At 34.9% G+C, this 16802-nt stretch overlaps 1 protein-coding gene across 5 annotated transcripts in view; it reads left to right on the top strand.

Annotated features, from left to right (window-relative positions):
* The window catches only part of TAX1BP1 (Tax1 (human T-cell leukemia virus type I) binding protein 1), a 64509-nt gene that overhangs the window by 12742 nt on the left and 34965 nt on the right, over window positions 1-16802 (top strand). For all 5 annotated transcript variants that reach the window (XM_010577552.1, XM_010577553.1, XM_010577550.1 and 2 more), the window contains 3 exons: window positions 6721-6823; window positions 10166-10353; window positions 11995-12153. In XM_010577552.1, the coding sequence (XP_010575854.1) occupies window positions 6721-6823; window positions 10166-10353; window positions 11995-12153 (450 nt within the window). The remainder of the gene's footprint in view (window positions 1-6720; window positions 6824-10165; window positions 10354-11994; window positions 12154-16802) is intronic.

Genomic DNA, 16802 nt, shown 5'->3' with positions numbered 1-16802 from the left:
ATAATCTGGATGTGATGTTTTTGTAGGAGACATGTTTAGTCATGTTTTTGGTTTAAAAACCTGGGTTGAGAAGATAAAAGTAGGATTTGGTTTCTGGATTATTAATCTGTTGATTAACGTCTGGAAAGCAAGAGGGTTGGAATTTATGCACAGCTTTCTAATTTAAAAATGGATTTCTGAGTGGAGTTTGTGAGAATTAAATGTAGAGAAATGGAGAAGATAGAAGAATGTGTTGAATACCAGGTTAGCAGAGACTTTATTTCTAATTCTGATTATAACATGGAATATTTTTTTCCTGTTGGTTTAGGGAAGTTGCATCATCTAACTCTTATGTGCTCTTTTACCTAAGAAATATGGGTGTTAATATTTTTTGAGTTTTTAAATCTGAGCAAAATGTTTTCATAGTTTTCAATGAATTCCTTAAAAACGAATGGTATCAGCACAGCCAGTCAACGCATCAGATGATGGACTTAAGTTCAGAGTTCACAAGTCTTCTGTGTTGTTTGACAAGTCATTCTCCTTTTTCCCCCCTCTGAACTTCAGCAGATTTTGTGCTGGACTTCTTGTGTAATTTGTAATGTTTGTGTGCTTGAATGTGGATATTGTAATGTCTGCCATTACACGTGCCAAGTTTTTAAATGAGACTAGTAAACTCTGCCTCTTGTGTAAGCCAGGAGGAATACAAAGTTTCACAGTGTGTCCCACTGCAATTTCTCATGTATTTGAGATTTCTGATGGTAAGAAAGTACTAGCGTGTGTTTGTTTCAGCTTTAGCACTTTGATTGGAACTTAGTTTTGTGTTAGTTGACAATACTTTTTGTTTGGTGTGTGGTTGTTTTTTTTTTTAATTGGTATGTGAAGTTATTTTCATTAAAGGAATTCCAACTGAGTTTTTGTACAGCAACAAAGTCTGTAGCTGTTTTGATCCAGATGCTGTTTCACTTGAGTTGCTTTCATTTTGAGACTCTTACTCTAATTTTTTAGTACTTCTGAGTCAAATGCTTTTTCAGTTAAAAGTGTCAATTAAAAAGGAAAAAGTATGTTATAAAAGTATTTGTATCTGGGTTCTTTGTATGCCTTTGTAGTTAGCATTTTAATGAAAGTGTGGCTTTTTTAATGTTGGTTTCGCATTTTAGTACACTGGAATATATTCTTCATTGCAAAATTGGACTGTAACTTCGCATGAGGCCTAAACAGGAATTAAGTGTGGATTTCCACATGTTTTCCCTAATTTCCAGTTTTTTAACAGCTTTTAAGTTCTAATTTTTAATGTAAATAAATACACTTGCAGCTTGAGTAGTTAGATCATAAGTTTTTAGAACTTGGTCCGTAAATGAAGGAAACAAAAAATTAAACAATGTAATTGAAGACTTGATTTTAAATATATTTTTATAATGGATATATTTCTCTCAGTGACTACTTTTTTTTCATTGTTACTGAAGTTCAAATACAGAAATGAAATTTGTGAATCTTTCTTACAAGCATTTGTGTGTTGTGGGGTTTTTTTTTGTAATGTTTTCATGAATACAGGTGCTCACTGTTAGTCATATCAGCTGTTTTGGCAGTTGAAATGGTCAAACTCATGTTCTTACAGGCCTGAAGATTTTTCTCTGATAACAGTAAATGACTTTGCACTTTGTCTGCCCTTGTTTTCTGATGCTTTGTGCTGGTGTTATTTTTTAATTTTCTTATTTTTTTGAATAGAAATAATACTGCAAGATGCTAGTAAATTAAATACTTAACCACTTATTTCCATTTTCTACTTTGGTGTAAAATTGTTAGGGTTTTGTTCATTTGTTTTAAACTTTGAGACAACTAGAATTTGAATGATGTGAAAAATGGAAGACTTAATAGATAAAAATTTGTGGTAAAAGGTCTATGGAGCATTTAAATAGTATTTAAATAGCATCTGCATTTACTTTTTAACATGCATTCATGTTCCAGTACAGTATTAGAGAGAGTCTGGACACAAACAGCTCTGCTTCCTTCTATTTTCATGCTGAGGGCTTCTAAAGATTGGAGAATTTCTCTGCTTCTACTTCTTATGTTAGAGTTGGAAATTACTCTAAAGTCTGCATGTGAAATTTTTCTTCTACTCTGTTACTGTTCTGGGATTTTCCTGGAGACTCCTGCATAGATAAGCTTGGAGATGTGAATAATCAAAGCAGATTAGGATTGGATTTTTTTTCCACAGAGTAGATTCTGTGTTCCTGCTGTTGCAGAGCAAGTGCAGTGGGGTCAAAGGAGCCCCCTCACCCCAAGAATTGGACCATCAGCTGCAAAAGGTTTTGCGAGGTGGCAGGATATCCTTTCTCTGCTACTCGAACATTATTCTATGAAGAAAATATTTCTGAAAATGAAAGATTAGGATTAATTTATCTGCTTTTAGTTTCACAAAACTTACCTTTGAGTTTTGAAAGTATGAAATTAAGGAATATGCTGGCTAGGGAACTCTTTTTAGTCTGTGCTCAGTTATTGCTACCTCTGAATTCTACAGCTTTCATGGAAAGTGGCATTTAAGAAACTAGGGGTATGCAATAAGTAAATACATTTATTTTTTAAAATGTTCTTTCATGTTTTCTCCAGTGTACAATACTGATTGATACTATTTACCCTATGCTAACTGTATTTAACAATACCTACCTGTTGAATCATCCAATTTTTTGAATCCTGCACCATTACCAGGAAGATACAAATTCTTATGTTTATGAGAAAAGCTTCAACTTGCCCTTTTTCAGTATGTCCTAAGCAGAATTGTATGGGCCAGTTGCTGTAATAGTCTTTTTAATTTAAAAAAAACAACCCAAACCCAAAACACAACAAAGAAACAACAAAAAAAAGACAACAAAAGCACCTTACATGGACATTTGCCTTAAATAGCAATTTTTCTGCTGTCAGTGTAGTCCAGATAAGGCCTTCACAATAAATGGGTTCTTGTGGGGGATCTGGACTCTTCTCCCTCTCTGGAGGCTAACCTGGAAGATAAGTCTATATTAATTATAGCAAGTTTTGTTGCTTTGATCAGCAGTTAGAGAAACAGTCTAGCTCTTCTGATTTCTTTCATTAAAATGAATATAGGAACATGAAAACATTTTCCCAAGCCAATATGCCTGATGATGCTGCTGTTAATTTTGCTTCCAGAGGTACAGTGTTTTGGTTTTCACATAAAATCACTGTGGGTTTTGTGACAAGTATTTCCATCTTCCTCTTCGTCATTTTCACTCTTTGTTGATTTCCTCTGTAGCTTTTACCACTAGTTTTAGTTTATCTCAACTTTTATTTCCTTTCCCTTGAGCAATCTTAAAATTTCTTTATATAGTTTTAACCCTATTTTTAGGCAACTATTGGTTTTCCTTCTGAGCTGAAAGAAATATCTTTGTCAAAGGTCGCATTTAGGTCATTGCTGAGCCATTCAATGTGTGTTTATAGTGTTGTATCTGTGATAGTATAATCTGTTGCCATAGAGAAGGCTATGACTGTGTAAGAGTATTTTGTATTTCTGAACTACTGTGCACTTCATACTAGGCTTATTAAAGAGAATATTGTTGAAAGATACAAAGTACTAAAATAAAAAACCCTGTTGATAAAAACCTGTTGATAGTTTGGGGTTTTGTGGGGTGGGGTGTTTTGTGTTTTGGTTTTTTGGTTTTTTTTTTTTTTTACGATCTAGATCCTGGACCTAAAACATCCATTACTTAATTTTGTATTTATTTTCTTCTCAGCATATCACTGCTTTGGTTTTGCTCCTTGTTTCTGTCATCTAAGAAATAATCCTATAGAAGTTAATGATAATTATTGTTAAGTAGGAAAGGTGTTGAATCATTTTACTATGTTAACTTGCTTTGCTGCAGAATACACAAACTTCCCCTTCGTAAATGTGTGCAACTGCGAGGAAGTAGATATTTGTTCATATTTCCTTCTCTGCGTTGTCACTTCTTGACGTCTGCAACCTGTAGCAGGGAAGAAAGACCCTCATCTTCTGAAATCCTGTGCAGTGAAAAGATCTGTTGGGTAGCCCACACCCGCTGGTAACTTGCGTATGCCCCATTAAGAAATAAGTGGATTCTCAGGATCATAAGTGTGTAAGATGGAGAGCTTTGGCAGAGGAAGCAGATGATGGGTGAAAGGAAATAGGGGGAATCGCTGGAGAAAATACACGTGGGGTAAACTTCCCAGGGTGTTGCCCACTAGCTTGTCATGTGTACGCTTTACTAGTAGCCCATAGATTGGAGTCACACTTGAAAATATAGCACCTTCTGAGAAACAGGCCAGGAGAGTTATTTGTTGTCTACACAATTACTTTTTTGTTTCTATCGGTATGACTAAAGGTTTAAATGACCTTAAAAATATTCCTTGAGTAGATTACTGTTGCAGGTAAAGTATTCATAAAAATAACTTTTGGTTTCAGAATAGATTGTTAAATTTGCAAATCAACATGTGGTATCTAAAAAACAATAATAAAAATGCTACAATCCCAGAGACAAACTGAATCAGAAGTTGAGTTGATTTCCTAGTGGGAGCATTTTTGTTTTTATATTCACTGGATTTTGCTCCTTCTCTCTACATTTTCCGAAGTGTTAATTATCAGAAAGAAGGATGTTATTTTACTTTGGAAAATAGGATCAGAATCAGAGTGTGTATGTTTGGTTTTTTTTTTAACCAGTAGGATGAAAAGATTACTTCAATTCTGTACAGTATTTGGTCTGGATGTAATAATTCAGTTTCCCTTCTGAAATTAGAAAGAGCAAGATGGGGACTTGTCACTCGTTGGAAACTACATTTAAAAACCTATCTTCTTTCTTTATTTAGGGCAACAAGTATTGATATATGCTTCCCTTTTCTGAGGTATAAGCACGTTCAGCAAAAAAAGGGGTATTAACATCCGAGTTGGATATGAAGACATGGCTAATGTGAAAATTTGCAAAACATTTTTCCTGTGAACTTTTGTCAAGAAAAAATCGCTTTTACTCCCCCTTCAAGTTACTGGAAGAGCTTTACTTGTTATTTCTCAGATATTTAACAGTGTGGGAGTAACACTCTGAGGAAATGTCATTTCACTGACAGCTTTAAAAGCTCTTTGATATGAGATATCATAGAAATATTCAAAATTTTGGCTAAGAATAGGCTTAAGATGTAGTAGGTGATTCCATTGTGGTGGATGCGTCAAGAGTCTGCACTGCTTTTCTCTAATGAATGTTGCCTTAAAGAAGTGAGTGTAGTTAGCAAAATCAAAATTTCATTTGGTTTTGCTGCTGTTCGTCCTTGTTTTTTAAGAATATAAAAAAGGCCTGGTCATCTTGGACTAGTTCTTTTTTTCCAAACATGAGCTTTTCGCCACACCTTTTAATGCAAAGTGAAGAAATATAATGGACATCTATGGAATAATCTTATTTTTTTACTAATGCTAATTAATTTTCATACGTGAAATGTATGCCTGTATACATGTATAATTGCTATTTGATTACTTTCAGTTCTGCTGTTCTCTTTGCTTATCTAAACATGTTTTCTGTTTTTCTTTTTTTTTAATGCTGACAACTTAAAAAAACCCCAGTTCTTAATGCTTTTAAAATACACTATTGCAGTGTATCCTTTGTAAAGGAGGATTTGGTATGAACTTGAAGTTTAGAAGTCTTGTCTATTGAAGTAATAGAAATCATGACTGGTAACTTCACCGTTTTTGGTGATCGGGGTTTTTTTTTTTTTTTTCCTTTCCTCTTGAAGCGTACTGTCTTACTTGATAAAAATTGGTAGACAATTTGTCCCCTTTTCTCTTCTTAACTCTTCCAAGACAGTATACCCAATTACTTATACTACACCTAGCTTTTGGCAAGGTGGGGTTTTTTTTTGGTGTGGGTTTTTTTTTTTTTTGTCAGTGGATTAACATGGATATATTTCTTCTCCTTTTCAGTTAAACTATTATTAATATCCATCGCTTTACAGGGTTTCAGGTTTAGATGCATGTATTTCAAGCTTGTTGGAATATGTTTCTTCAGAGGATAGCATTTCTTACTGTACAGAACTGCGCTCTTATGAAAAGTCTGAAAGCAGATGTTGAAGTTAGTGGGAAGACTGTACCAACTTAGCTGAGTTAGGTTTTCATGCAAATTTTTTTTTCCTTGCAGACATAGCATGTATGGGAGAATTAGCATTCTAGTGAAATGCTAGTCTTTAATATTGCAGAAGTTGTCCAAAATGTGCTAGTTTATCCCTGTCAAATTTGGCCTTTTCAATAGAAGAGTGGTATTTTTTCTTTCCTCGTTTTTGTTTTCTGATGAACCTGCTGGACTGTGGATACAAAATAGCATTGGCAGAATTTACACTAAGAAAATCTCACTATAAATTTCAGAATTAATTTTTTTTTTTAATTTTTAATGTAGTAATGTGTATCTTTATAGGAAAAAAAAAAGTACCAAATAGTAGTTTAATGTATAGAGAAAACTGTCTGGTGTTTTAATTTATATAGACCCTTTTATTGCCTTAGACCCATTTATTGCCTTAAGTAACAAGCTTAATAAAATTCATGCTAAATCTTTGACATGCTTGTTAAAATATTCCTGATTTGTAAACATTGTTAAGTATCTTTTTATTGCATGTTGAAGCAGAAATATGCATATTACAGTATGTTGTAAAGGCCAGACCATGATATCTTAACTGTGTATAACAAATTCTTCTGCTTAATGTTTTCTCTTTCTTTTTTTGTTGTGGTTTATTTTATTTTAGGTTGGTTGGAGTACTGCAAGAGATTATTACACATTTCTTTGGTCACCTATGCCAGAAAATTATGTGGAAGGATCAACTGTTAACTGTGTGCTGACTTTTCAAGGTGAATGTAAACCAGTATCTACCTGTATTTTCCAGCCTACACAGCTTTTTAAATACTTATCTGTTCGTTACAATGCTGAGGGTTGTTGTCATGGTTTAACCAAACCAAATAAATTAACTGTTCTAGAATTTTACAAACATTAATTGGAGGAGAATTTTCCACACTTCACTGTGTAAAGTTCAGTTTTATTTTAGATGTCAAGGAAATTTTAAGGGGAAGCATGTGACTTAGTATGTTTTTACATAGTAATGGACAGTATTCATGACTGATAGAAAGAGAAGCTGTGCTGGAAACTTAAACTACAGAAAGCGACTGTTTAATCATCAGCAAGGTTTTTTAACCTTGGCATCTCAATGCATTGTGTGTTTACATTGTCTTTAGTCTCTGGACTTGAAACATCATTCTCAATGTAAAGTGATTCTTGTCAAAGAATAAATAATGTAGGTGATGGTTTGGTAAAGGTTCAGAGTAATCGAACGGTTGCAGAGGACCTTTTGACAGTGAGGAATTGGTGAAAATGGCTGAAGTTTTTAAGACAAGAATAAATAACAAAATGTTATATACCACTGTACAAATCTATAGTATAACTGCATTCTCCCTCCCCTTTGCAATCTCAGAAAAGATCTAGTAGAACAAATGAACAAAGCACAACAAGGAAGATGAAAGTTAAGAAATAGCTTCTGTATAAAGGCATGGAGTTACGAAGAGGAGAGCCACACTCTTCTTCTTAAATATAAAAAGGGACAGTGGCCATGGATTGTGGCCTGGGAGGTTTATGTCTGCCATTAGGAACGACTTATTTAGCAAGAGGGAGTAGTGCAGCGCTTGGAACAGGTATCCCTGGTTTGGAAGGATGGGAATTCCACACAGTTGCTTAGACACAGCCATGGTAGTCTCAAACTGGTGCTGACAACAGTCTCCTGAGTGGGAAATTGGACTAGGTGACCTTCAGAACTCCATTCTGCCAGGTTTTTCAGCCTGGGAAAGGGAAATAATGGGAAGCGACTGATGTCTCTAAAATCAGCTACCTATGACATGAGTGGATTATCCATTGTTCGTATTTAAAGAAGTAGGAGCCATTGATGTAAGCTACCAAGTGACAGGTTCAAAACGATGATAGAAATGATACTTGTATAACACAGTCGATATGCAGAACTTCTTGCCACAGGACATTATGAATGTCAAAAATCTACACACATTCAAAGTTGCATGTAAAAAGAGCACCTCCATTACACTTGTTTAATGCTTTTCTGCTGACTAGCAGAATTTTACGTACCATCTTATATTCTTTTTTACTTCCCAGAGTTGGTTTTAGTCTTCGTGTGTGTGTGTGTATTTATTGCTTAAAATACATAGAAAAAATAATAATTGAAGTCCTGAAATGACTAATGCATTAGCTTGTTGTCTTGTTAAAGCTGCAAATAGTGATAGCTTGGATGAGTTCACTGTTCTTTCTCTTATGCCAAGTCATTTTTTCTGATGCGTTTGATGATGATCATATCCATGTGATCTGACTATTTTATAACCTTGAAATCTGTGAAAAGTACGTGTGCTCTGTAGGAACTGGAAGGAAGTCATTAGTTTCTTTTACGGTTACCAGAATTCATTGAATGAATGAAATTGGGTTGGACTGAAACTAAAAGTGACCTAGAAACCTAGGACTCTACATGCCATTATTAGTCCTTTGTACTTAGAAGTTTTGCCACATGTGAAGAGACCAGGTAACTGTCCCATCTGTTACATTCCATGCTGACAGTCCTCTACTTTTATAGAGCTGTCAGATTTAATCTCTATTCAGACAGTCTCCCATTTGGCAAGATATTTTAGTGCTGCTGAGATGAGATCATTAGAGCTTACAGGAGCTTAATTAACTGAGATAAATAGTAGATGTTGTGCAGCATGCTTTAAATATTTATTTCTTTTTTTTTAAAATGATCAAGTAGGTGTACTGGAAGAAAATACAGGAATCTGTTCTCTCCAGTACATGTTAGATACAAGAAAAAAGACGTTAAGTAGTTTTAAAATCAGTTTGTCTGAACCAATATTAAAACTTGCTGGAGCTGCAAAGTAGATTGTTCTGAATTTGTTTCTGCATAGTGTCGCCTTATTTAAGCATTGAATCATGTAAACTGAACTGCAGTGCTATATAGGAAAGTGTAGTCAGGTCCAAAAGCACAGAATCCTGAGGTTTTGTGATTTGTAGGACAAGTAGCTAAGAGTACTGGGAATAGTCTTCCAGGAATCCCAGAATCTGGAATAAAAGTTGATTAATAGAAATTAATGATAAAGTTAGAAAGGGAACAGGTTGAATTGTGGTGAACTATGAACAGAAATGGGTGACATCACCTGCTGGGTTGAACAGTGGGTGAGGACTTGGTATGCTAGGGTATCTGATAATTAAGTGTTCTGAATAAAACCAGTTGGTTTTCTTACTGTTAAACTGGGTAAGGTGTGGTTTCTTGCATTTACTAATAAAGGTAAAAATCTCATTAGTTCTGGAAATGATTGTTTAACATCCACAAGTATTACCATGTGAATCTAGGCGATGTGAGAGGCTTGATGTTGAAGCTTTAGTGGGCAACAGTTCAGGTGAATAGTCACACAGAAATTCTTCTGAAATGATATGCTAGCAGCATGCAGTATTACATAGCTACAAGAAAGATGAACTTATTCTTACCTTGCAAAGTCTAGAACATAATTTTTTTTTTCAATTTTAAAGTATCAGCTCTTTTTTAAACCCCCCCCCCCCCACCCCCCCCCCCCCCGTCCCCCAGCAGCTTGTATCATCCGTTCAGAGTGTTCCTGTGCTTTGGCATTTAAAAATAGCAAAATTAAATTGTTGTTGGTGCACAAAAAACATGCAAAGAATTGAACCCGGTAAAACTGCAGATGTCTTGTCATTGTATGTTATTCTTTGTTGTCTTTGGTTGTATAGATATTCCAAGGCCAAAAAATCGCTTACTTTTTGTTCTGTGATTGTACAACAGTTACATAGTAATGTGGCCCTGATCCAGCTTCAGGGCATCTGATTGCTAATGATTCTGTTTCATAAATATATAAACAGCAGCTATTACCTAATGTATGTAAGGTGATGTGTACATACAGCACCTATTACCTGCTACTGTTTTAGTGTTTGTTTTAAAAGCTAGGAGAAATTGTTGGGGGATGAAAGTTACTAAATAGAATGAGTTTTGCTTTCTGCTGTTTTGATGATTTATCTGTGCCTTACTAAGGTAATGAGCATGAAATTTGTAAGTCAAATGTGATCTGATAATCTATTTCCAGACGGAGACTTGTATGTTTGTGTAGAATGTTTCTTCAAATATGAATTTATTTTGATAGGATATTATCTACCAAATGATGATGGAGAATTTTACCAGTTCTGTTATGTGACTCATAAAGGAGAAATCCGTGGAGCAAGCACACCTTTCCAGTTTCGTACCTCTTCCCCTGTTGAAGAATTGCTCACTATGGAAGATGAAGGAAACTCTGATATGTTAGTGGTGACCACAAAAGCTGGACTTCTGGAGGTTTGATTCAACAATTCTTAAAATGTTATCTTCTTACTTATTTTTTTTATATATACATACGTACATTCACAGGTATTGAAGAACAAACCAGGAGGAAGAAGCCTACATATGTATGTGTAATGTATACATTTCTGGCTTGTTCTCCAGTATTTGATTGGAGTTCAGAACATCTGCAGGTTAAATGAGTAAAGATTTAAACTGGTCACAGGCATGGTATAGCACTAGGCATAGACTGGGAAGCCGTAAGAGAGTAGTTGTCCATCTCTCACATCTGTACTCTCTGACTAACCAGAGGGGGGAATATACCCTTTGTGTGAAGTGGTGCTCGTTGTAAGTAAAAAAAATTACAGAATTATTTATTTTTATTTGTGCGCAAGTGAAGGGCCCTGGAAACTAAGCTGAATAATAGCAGGTGCCCAAGTATATTAGAATAGCTTTTGTTTTGTTTAAAGCAGTGTTATGTGTGTCATGTTCTTTGCTAGATGGATGTGGTTAGACTTCTATGCTTACATCCAGGGTCAAGATGTTTCCGTTTGCTTGTTGATATTTTGTAGGCTGAGAACTACTTAAACCCACCCAAACACCAAACAACAAAAAAACCCAAACCAAACCCAACAAAAACCCAAACCAAACCAACTTGATTGTATGAGTTGCATGTTAGAAGACTGCTCGCTACAGTTTCCTTATCTTGCCATCAAACATTTTATCCTTTTCTCAGTTGCATCTAGGCACGTACATGCATATATTTGATTTACAGATCTCAAAATTTAGGGATAAGAGACTTAGTACGGAGATACATCTGGGATATTTTTGCTTTTCAGATATGTACTCATAGTGCTAAAATTTAAAGAAAAAAAAATTTTCAAGTGTTTTTGATTATCTTTGTTCATAGAATGTTTGGGGTTGGAAGGGACCTTTAAAGGTCATCTAGTCCAACCCCCCTGCAGTGAGCAGGGACATCTTCAACTAGATCGGATTGCTCCGAGCCCTGTTCAGCCTCACCCTGAATGTTTTCAGGGATGGAGCATCTACCGCATCTCTGGGCAGCCTGTTCCAGTGTTCCACCACCATCATCATAAAATATTTATTCCTTATATCTACTCTGAATCTATCCTTTTTTAGTTTAAAACCATTACCCTCTGTCCTGTCATTGCAGGCCCTACTAAAGTCTGTCCCTATCTTTCTTGTAAGCCCCCTTTAAGTACTGAAAGGCTGCAGTTCATGGGCTAGTCCTTACTTTTGGCAATGTGTGTGTTCATTTTTTTGGTGAAATTCCTCAAACATTGCTTTAGAGTGTGCGTGTGTGTCTACACTCAGCGGCCATTTTTTCCCCAAGCTGTTGTCATCATAATTAGCTCCTCCATAGTTGCTGTCACTTGGGAACAGTAAAGGCGCTTCACTTAGGGAAAACTTGAATATAGATCAAGACACTGCAAAGTGTGCTGTCTGATGGTAATGTAGCACTATTCAGTTAAAGCAGTGAAACTTCAGAAATTTGGGAGTAAAGGGAAAACTGTAAAATAAGAGCCAGAGGGGACACATTTGTGCTTCCGTTCAAACACTGGAGTAATTTGTTACCACTTATTTGATAGGAATGAAGGGGAGAAAAATTACCAAAACCGAATGTTTTTGTTTTTACAGTTTAGAATTGAAAAAATAGTAAAAGAAAAAGAAGAGCTATTAAAGGTAACTTCTGTTCTGGAAAAGGAAACGGCACAACTCAGGGATCAGGTTGAAAGACTGGAAAAAGAACTTAACCATGAAAAGCAGAGATGTGACCAACTGCAAACAGAGCAAAAGGTTAGTTGTTTAACTGATTAAAGCTGACTCATAATGTCTGTAATTCTCCTTTTTCAAGAACCAGTTAAACTGTGAAAATCAGCTATCAAAACTCCTCAGCAGTTAGATAGACATTTACACTGGAATAGGTCAGTTCCTATTAACCTTCTGCCACTATTCCTTTTATGTCGTAAAATGGTTAAAATATTTAAGGCTTTTGGTACCAGGCTTGGTAAGATAATCGATGACAACTGTTACCAGATGTTTGACATTTAACTGTGGAATTCGTAGTGGAAAGTAGTTGATAGTTTAAAGTTGGCTTACATTAACTTAAAATGGAGTTAAAAAACTCCCATTAAGGAATAACTACATAGAACACAGGGTATTGAAAATGGTAAAAAATTTTGCTGTTAAAAGCAAAGATCAAGAGAGAATACTACTGCCAGGGCGTACAAAGAGTGAAAAGTAAGTAGTCACTTCTTCAAAAGGCTTCAGAAAGGTCTGAAGATTTTCAAAGGAAAAAGAAGCACAAACCTAAAAATCAATTTAGAGTGTTAATTGATAGTGAAAATATAAATCTAGCTTAAAACAAAGCAAGCTTAATTTGGAATTCTACATATGGTAAGGAGGAAATCTAATATTATAAAAAAGGCACAAAAAAGTTGGACCTAATCTATTTTTAAGCTGCTGCTTTTTAAAAAACAACTTTTAGGAGAAGATTAAAAACATGTGGGAGGGAGGTGGTGACATGGACAAATTTGAAGTAATGAAGCCTATATAATTCAGCTGTGGACAGCAGTTAATAGGCTATTTCTTATTACTAGTATGTATATGTCAACAGTTCTGTGTGATACACCTTTAATAGGAATTTGTTGAGGGAATTTGAAACTTGAAACTTTGTAGTTTACTTTTGAACAGTCATAGTGAAATGTACTAGAATGTTGGGTAAGGAAAAAAAGAAAGGATAAGATCTTGGTTAGAGAAAAGTTTTTCCTAGAAAAGAATGATTTTAATTTCAAGTACATGGGAGAACTAGCTTAAATCGATGAGATGAGAATGAAATACTTAAAAGTATGCATTTCATAGATTTGCAGAATCATAAGCTTGGTAGATAAATCTGAATGAGCTACATAGATACCTTTCATTGTTACTTGAGGGTATCACTTAAAAAAAAGTTTGAAAGTAAACTGTCAGTTTTAATCCACATTAGCTTTGCAATGCTGTATTAGAACAATTTGTCATTGTATTTTTACAGCTGTCCAGCAAGGGTACAGTTAGACTGTATAGGAACAAAAATGTCTTGATACTTTCTCGCATTTTACTGTGAATTTCTATAATAAAAAATAGTTTTGACTTTAAAATACTAGAACTTAGCAATTAGAATTTAATTTCAGGATTTTTTTTTTGGCCTTGTATTTTGTTGAAGTGATGATACAGTGTGAAGAACTTCTCACTTGTATTTAGCTGAGCTATAAGCAGACATCTAATCTGAGGCTGATGCAACTCTTCACCTGTCTAGAATACTAGTTTTCTAACTCATGCAGTTATTTTTTGTCTCTTAAGTCTTTGACACTGTCTTGTTTTACATATTTTATGTTCTATTCTGTTTTTCACTTTTTTTATAAAAAGAAACAAATCTGCTGAGTTGAAAAACCTTTCATTTGTTTATATTCATAAGCACAATATAAATTGAGTGTTACTTTTGAAAATTAAACAAGCATCTACTAAATTAGATGCAATAAGTTAACTTTTTCATCATCAGAAAGTTTAATAAACAATACTTTATATGTGGCTTTCTCTCTAAACTTTCCAGTCTTAAAGATGACTTCCCTTCTTGCTCTCCTTGCCCCCCTACCCCAATACATGAAATACAGCAGTGATAGAAGGGATTATATGATTTATCTTTGCTGGCAACATGTACAGTGTGTTAATGGATTGATTTAAAGATTACCAAGCAGCAGTTACACAGCACTCAGTTGGATTACAGTACTTAGGTTTTATTTTCCTTGTAGTTTGTTTAAAAACAAACAAAACCAAAACCCCTCAAAACCCCTAAACAAAACAACACCCCCTCCAAAAACCACCAAAACAAATGCTCCAAAACCACACCCCCCCCAAACCCCTCAGCTAATCTAGTCAGCTTCATATGATGTAAATAATTATTATTGGCAATAACCTAAACAATGCATTCACTTTGATGTTTTTTTTCTGTAAGACTACAAGGGATAACCTTGAAATGCTAAGTAATCAAAATGTATTTGTATTTTATGTAATGGCAGAATCTTCAGCTGTACTTAGTATGAGCTGGGTTGTTTTGGCTTGGCTTGCTGGGTCTTTTTGCCTTTAAGTTACAGAATGGTTACCCTTAACTAAGTAATTCCATGGGTTTTTATTTTCTTTTATTCCTAGTGCTCTTTTGTCATGTACAGGTGGATTTTTAGTTATGCTCTAAACTTTTGATACATAAATAGATAAAAAGTGGAGTTGATGAATTTAAAATTTGTATTTTTTAAAATGTTTAACTTAAGTAAAGGTTTAACTATTTGGAATTCTGTTAAAAAATTCTTACAGTGTACTTTAGAGCATATTAGGCTAAAGAAAATTAATAAAGCAAAATAGCCCATATAAGAAAATATAATGATTGTAAACACTACATATCATTAACTTTGTAGTTTGAGGAAACTATAAGTGATAGAAATCTTTATTTCTATTGAAGCTAAGGTACATTTAACCCATCTACAGTCTCTTAAGAACGTACTAATTTTTTTTCCTTTTTGCAAGCACTTCCATCAAGAAGTGCACAGGTAAAGCTTCTGCTTGTCCAAAGAGCCCTCTAGAAAACCACAGTAGTACAAAGTACTAGTACAAGCAGCAATTTGCATGAGCAAAAGAAGTGGCTACGTCTGTACAGAAACATACATTTGATTCTAGTTGATTGCAGAGCTCTTTATGCTGCTAATGTATTGGCAACTACTATTTGTTTATTACCGTTTGTATTGTGATAAGGGGGCCCTGGAGTTACAAAAACCTTTAGCCAAAATACTTGTCAGTCTGCCCTTTTCCTAAAAATCTTACTCAATTTCTTCAGAGCATAATATAAGTATCTAAGCTTGTGTCTTTGTCTTGTGATCAAATACATTATTAAGCTACCTTACATTTTTATAATTGAATTGAACAGAATGTGGATGTTAGGGGTCATAGTACATAAGTTACCTTACTGTGATACAGTGTAACAAATAGAAGGTAGATTAATGATGGAAAAGCTCTGTGTTCATAGTATGAGAATATTTTGTTAAAACACAGTTCTCTTATTGCCTTTTTATTCATGTTTATTTGTATGCCTACTTTCCTCTTTTTGGTATTGATTTTTCAGGTCTTTGTTTGCACAAATAGCTCAGGAGTAGTTTGGATCATTGAGAAATGTCTGTAGAAATACTGATTTCTTAACATAGACAGGATAGTTGTTGACAGATAGTGTCACAACTATATCCCAATTAGTGTTTTCCTTCCACTCTTGATTATTTGATCTCTCTTCCCCACCTAGTTACTCTCATAGAATTCTGGGCAGTGGAACCATTGTCTTCTCTGTCTGCATTTTGTCTAGTTGGGATGCTTTGTAAGCAGTCCTTTAGAGGCTCTTTGGCGAACTTATTAGGAAGAAACAAGCTAAAAGTAGATCAATCTTTTAAGAACATAGCATACTAAACAATCTCTTCAGGTGTAATACAATCAGTGTTCCACAAAGTTTGAATATTGGGCTCTATGCATGTTTTTAAGTGGTGAAAAGATTCCCATTTCTTGAGTTTTAAAAACAGGTGAGTTCCTGTGTTTGTAGCACTTCAGACTGTAATGGCCACAACAAACTACAGATTTCAGTTTCCTAACAGTGCCCATAGTCTTCGGAGATACAGAGTCATTTGTTGCCTTCTTACGAGATAGCCATCTCATTTCCTACCAAAGATAGGAGGAACAAATGGATTCAAGACATAAAGTGATAATGTGCTATTAGAGTTGTTGAAACATAGCTTCTGGTGCATGTTACAGTGCTCTAAGTCACTGCTTGACTCTAAAGGCTTCTATTTTTTTAGGTTTGCGTTTGTGGGGGGTTTTTTTGGTTTTTTTTTTAGTATTTTATCACATTTGAGTAAAAATACCTGTATTTTTAGTTTGTATTCAACATATTAATGGTTCTGCAGACAGTTCTCTCGGGTTGTCATCGCTGCTATCACAGAAAGAGTATTTGCAAGACACGCAGTTCTGTGCTAGTCGGTGTTTGCACTCAGAGGGAACAAGCTCTCCAGCCCCACTGTTTTTTAGTGCACATTTCATATGTTATGATTATTACCATTAAGTTGTGTTAACTATCCCGCCCTGCCAAAGCTTAAGATATTGTAGAACTTGGACAAATTAATTCTTTACTTCTTTTGGGTTGATCTTTTTCTCTTCTCTTATGCAATGGCTGCATAACACAGTATATAGTTGTTCTAACAAGGTCAGTTTAGGGAGGGGATAAGTGATTCTTTCCTGTTCTCTCCTTTCTTCTCCTGTCCCTCAGTATGCACACTCTTTTTAGTCTTCTGAAAAGAGCTGTATTTTCAGTTACAGGAAAACATAGTATTCCTTTGCAGCATTTTTCATGCCAGTTAAACCATTCCTAGACTTTTTTTTTC

This window comes from Haliaeetus leucocephalus, unplaced genomic scaffold (assembly GCF_000737465.1).
Source record: "Haliaeetus leucocephalus isolate CR32 unplaced genomic scaffold, Haliaeetus_leucocephalus-4.0 Scaffold566, whole genome shotgun sequence".
NCBI classification, from domain to species: Eukaryota; Metazoa; Chordata; class Aves; order Accipitriformes; family Accipitridae; genus Haliaeetus; species Haliaeetus leucocephalus.
Note: the sequence above shows the minus strand (reverse complement) of the source record. Positions and strands in the feature narration are given on the sequence as shown.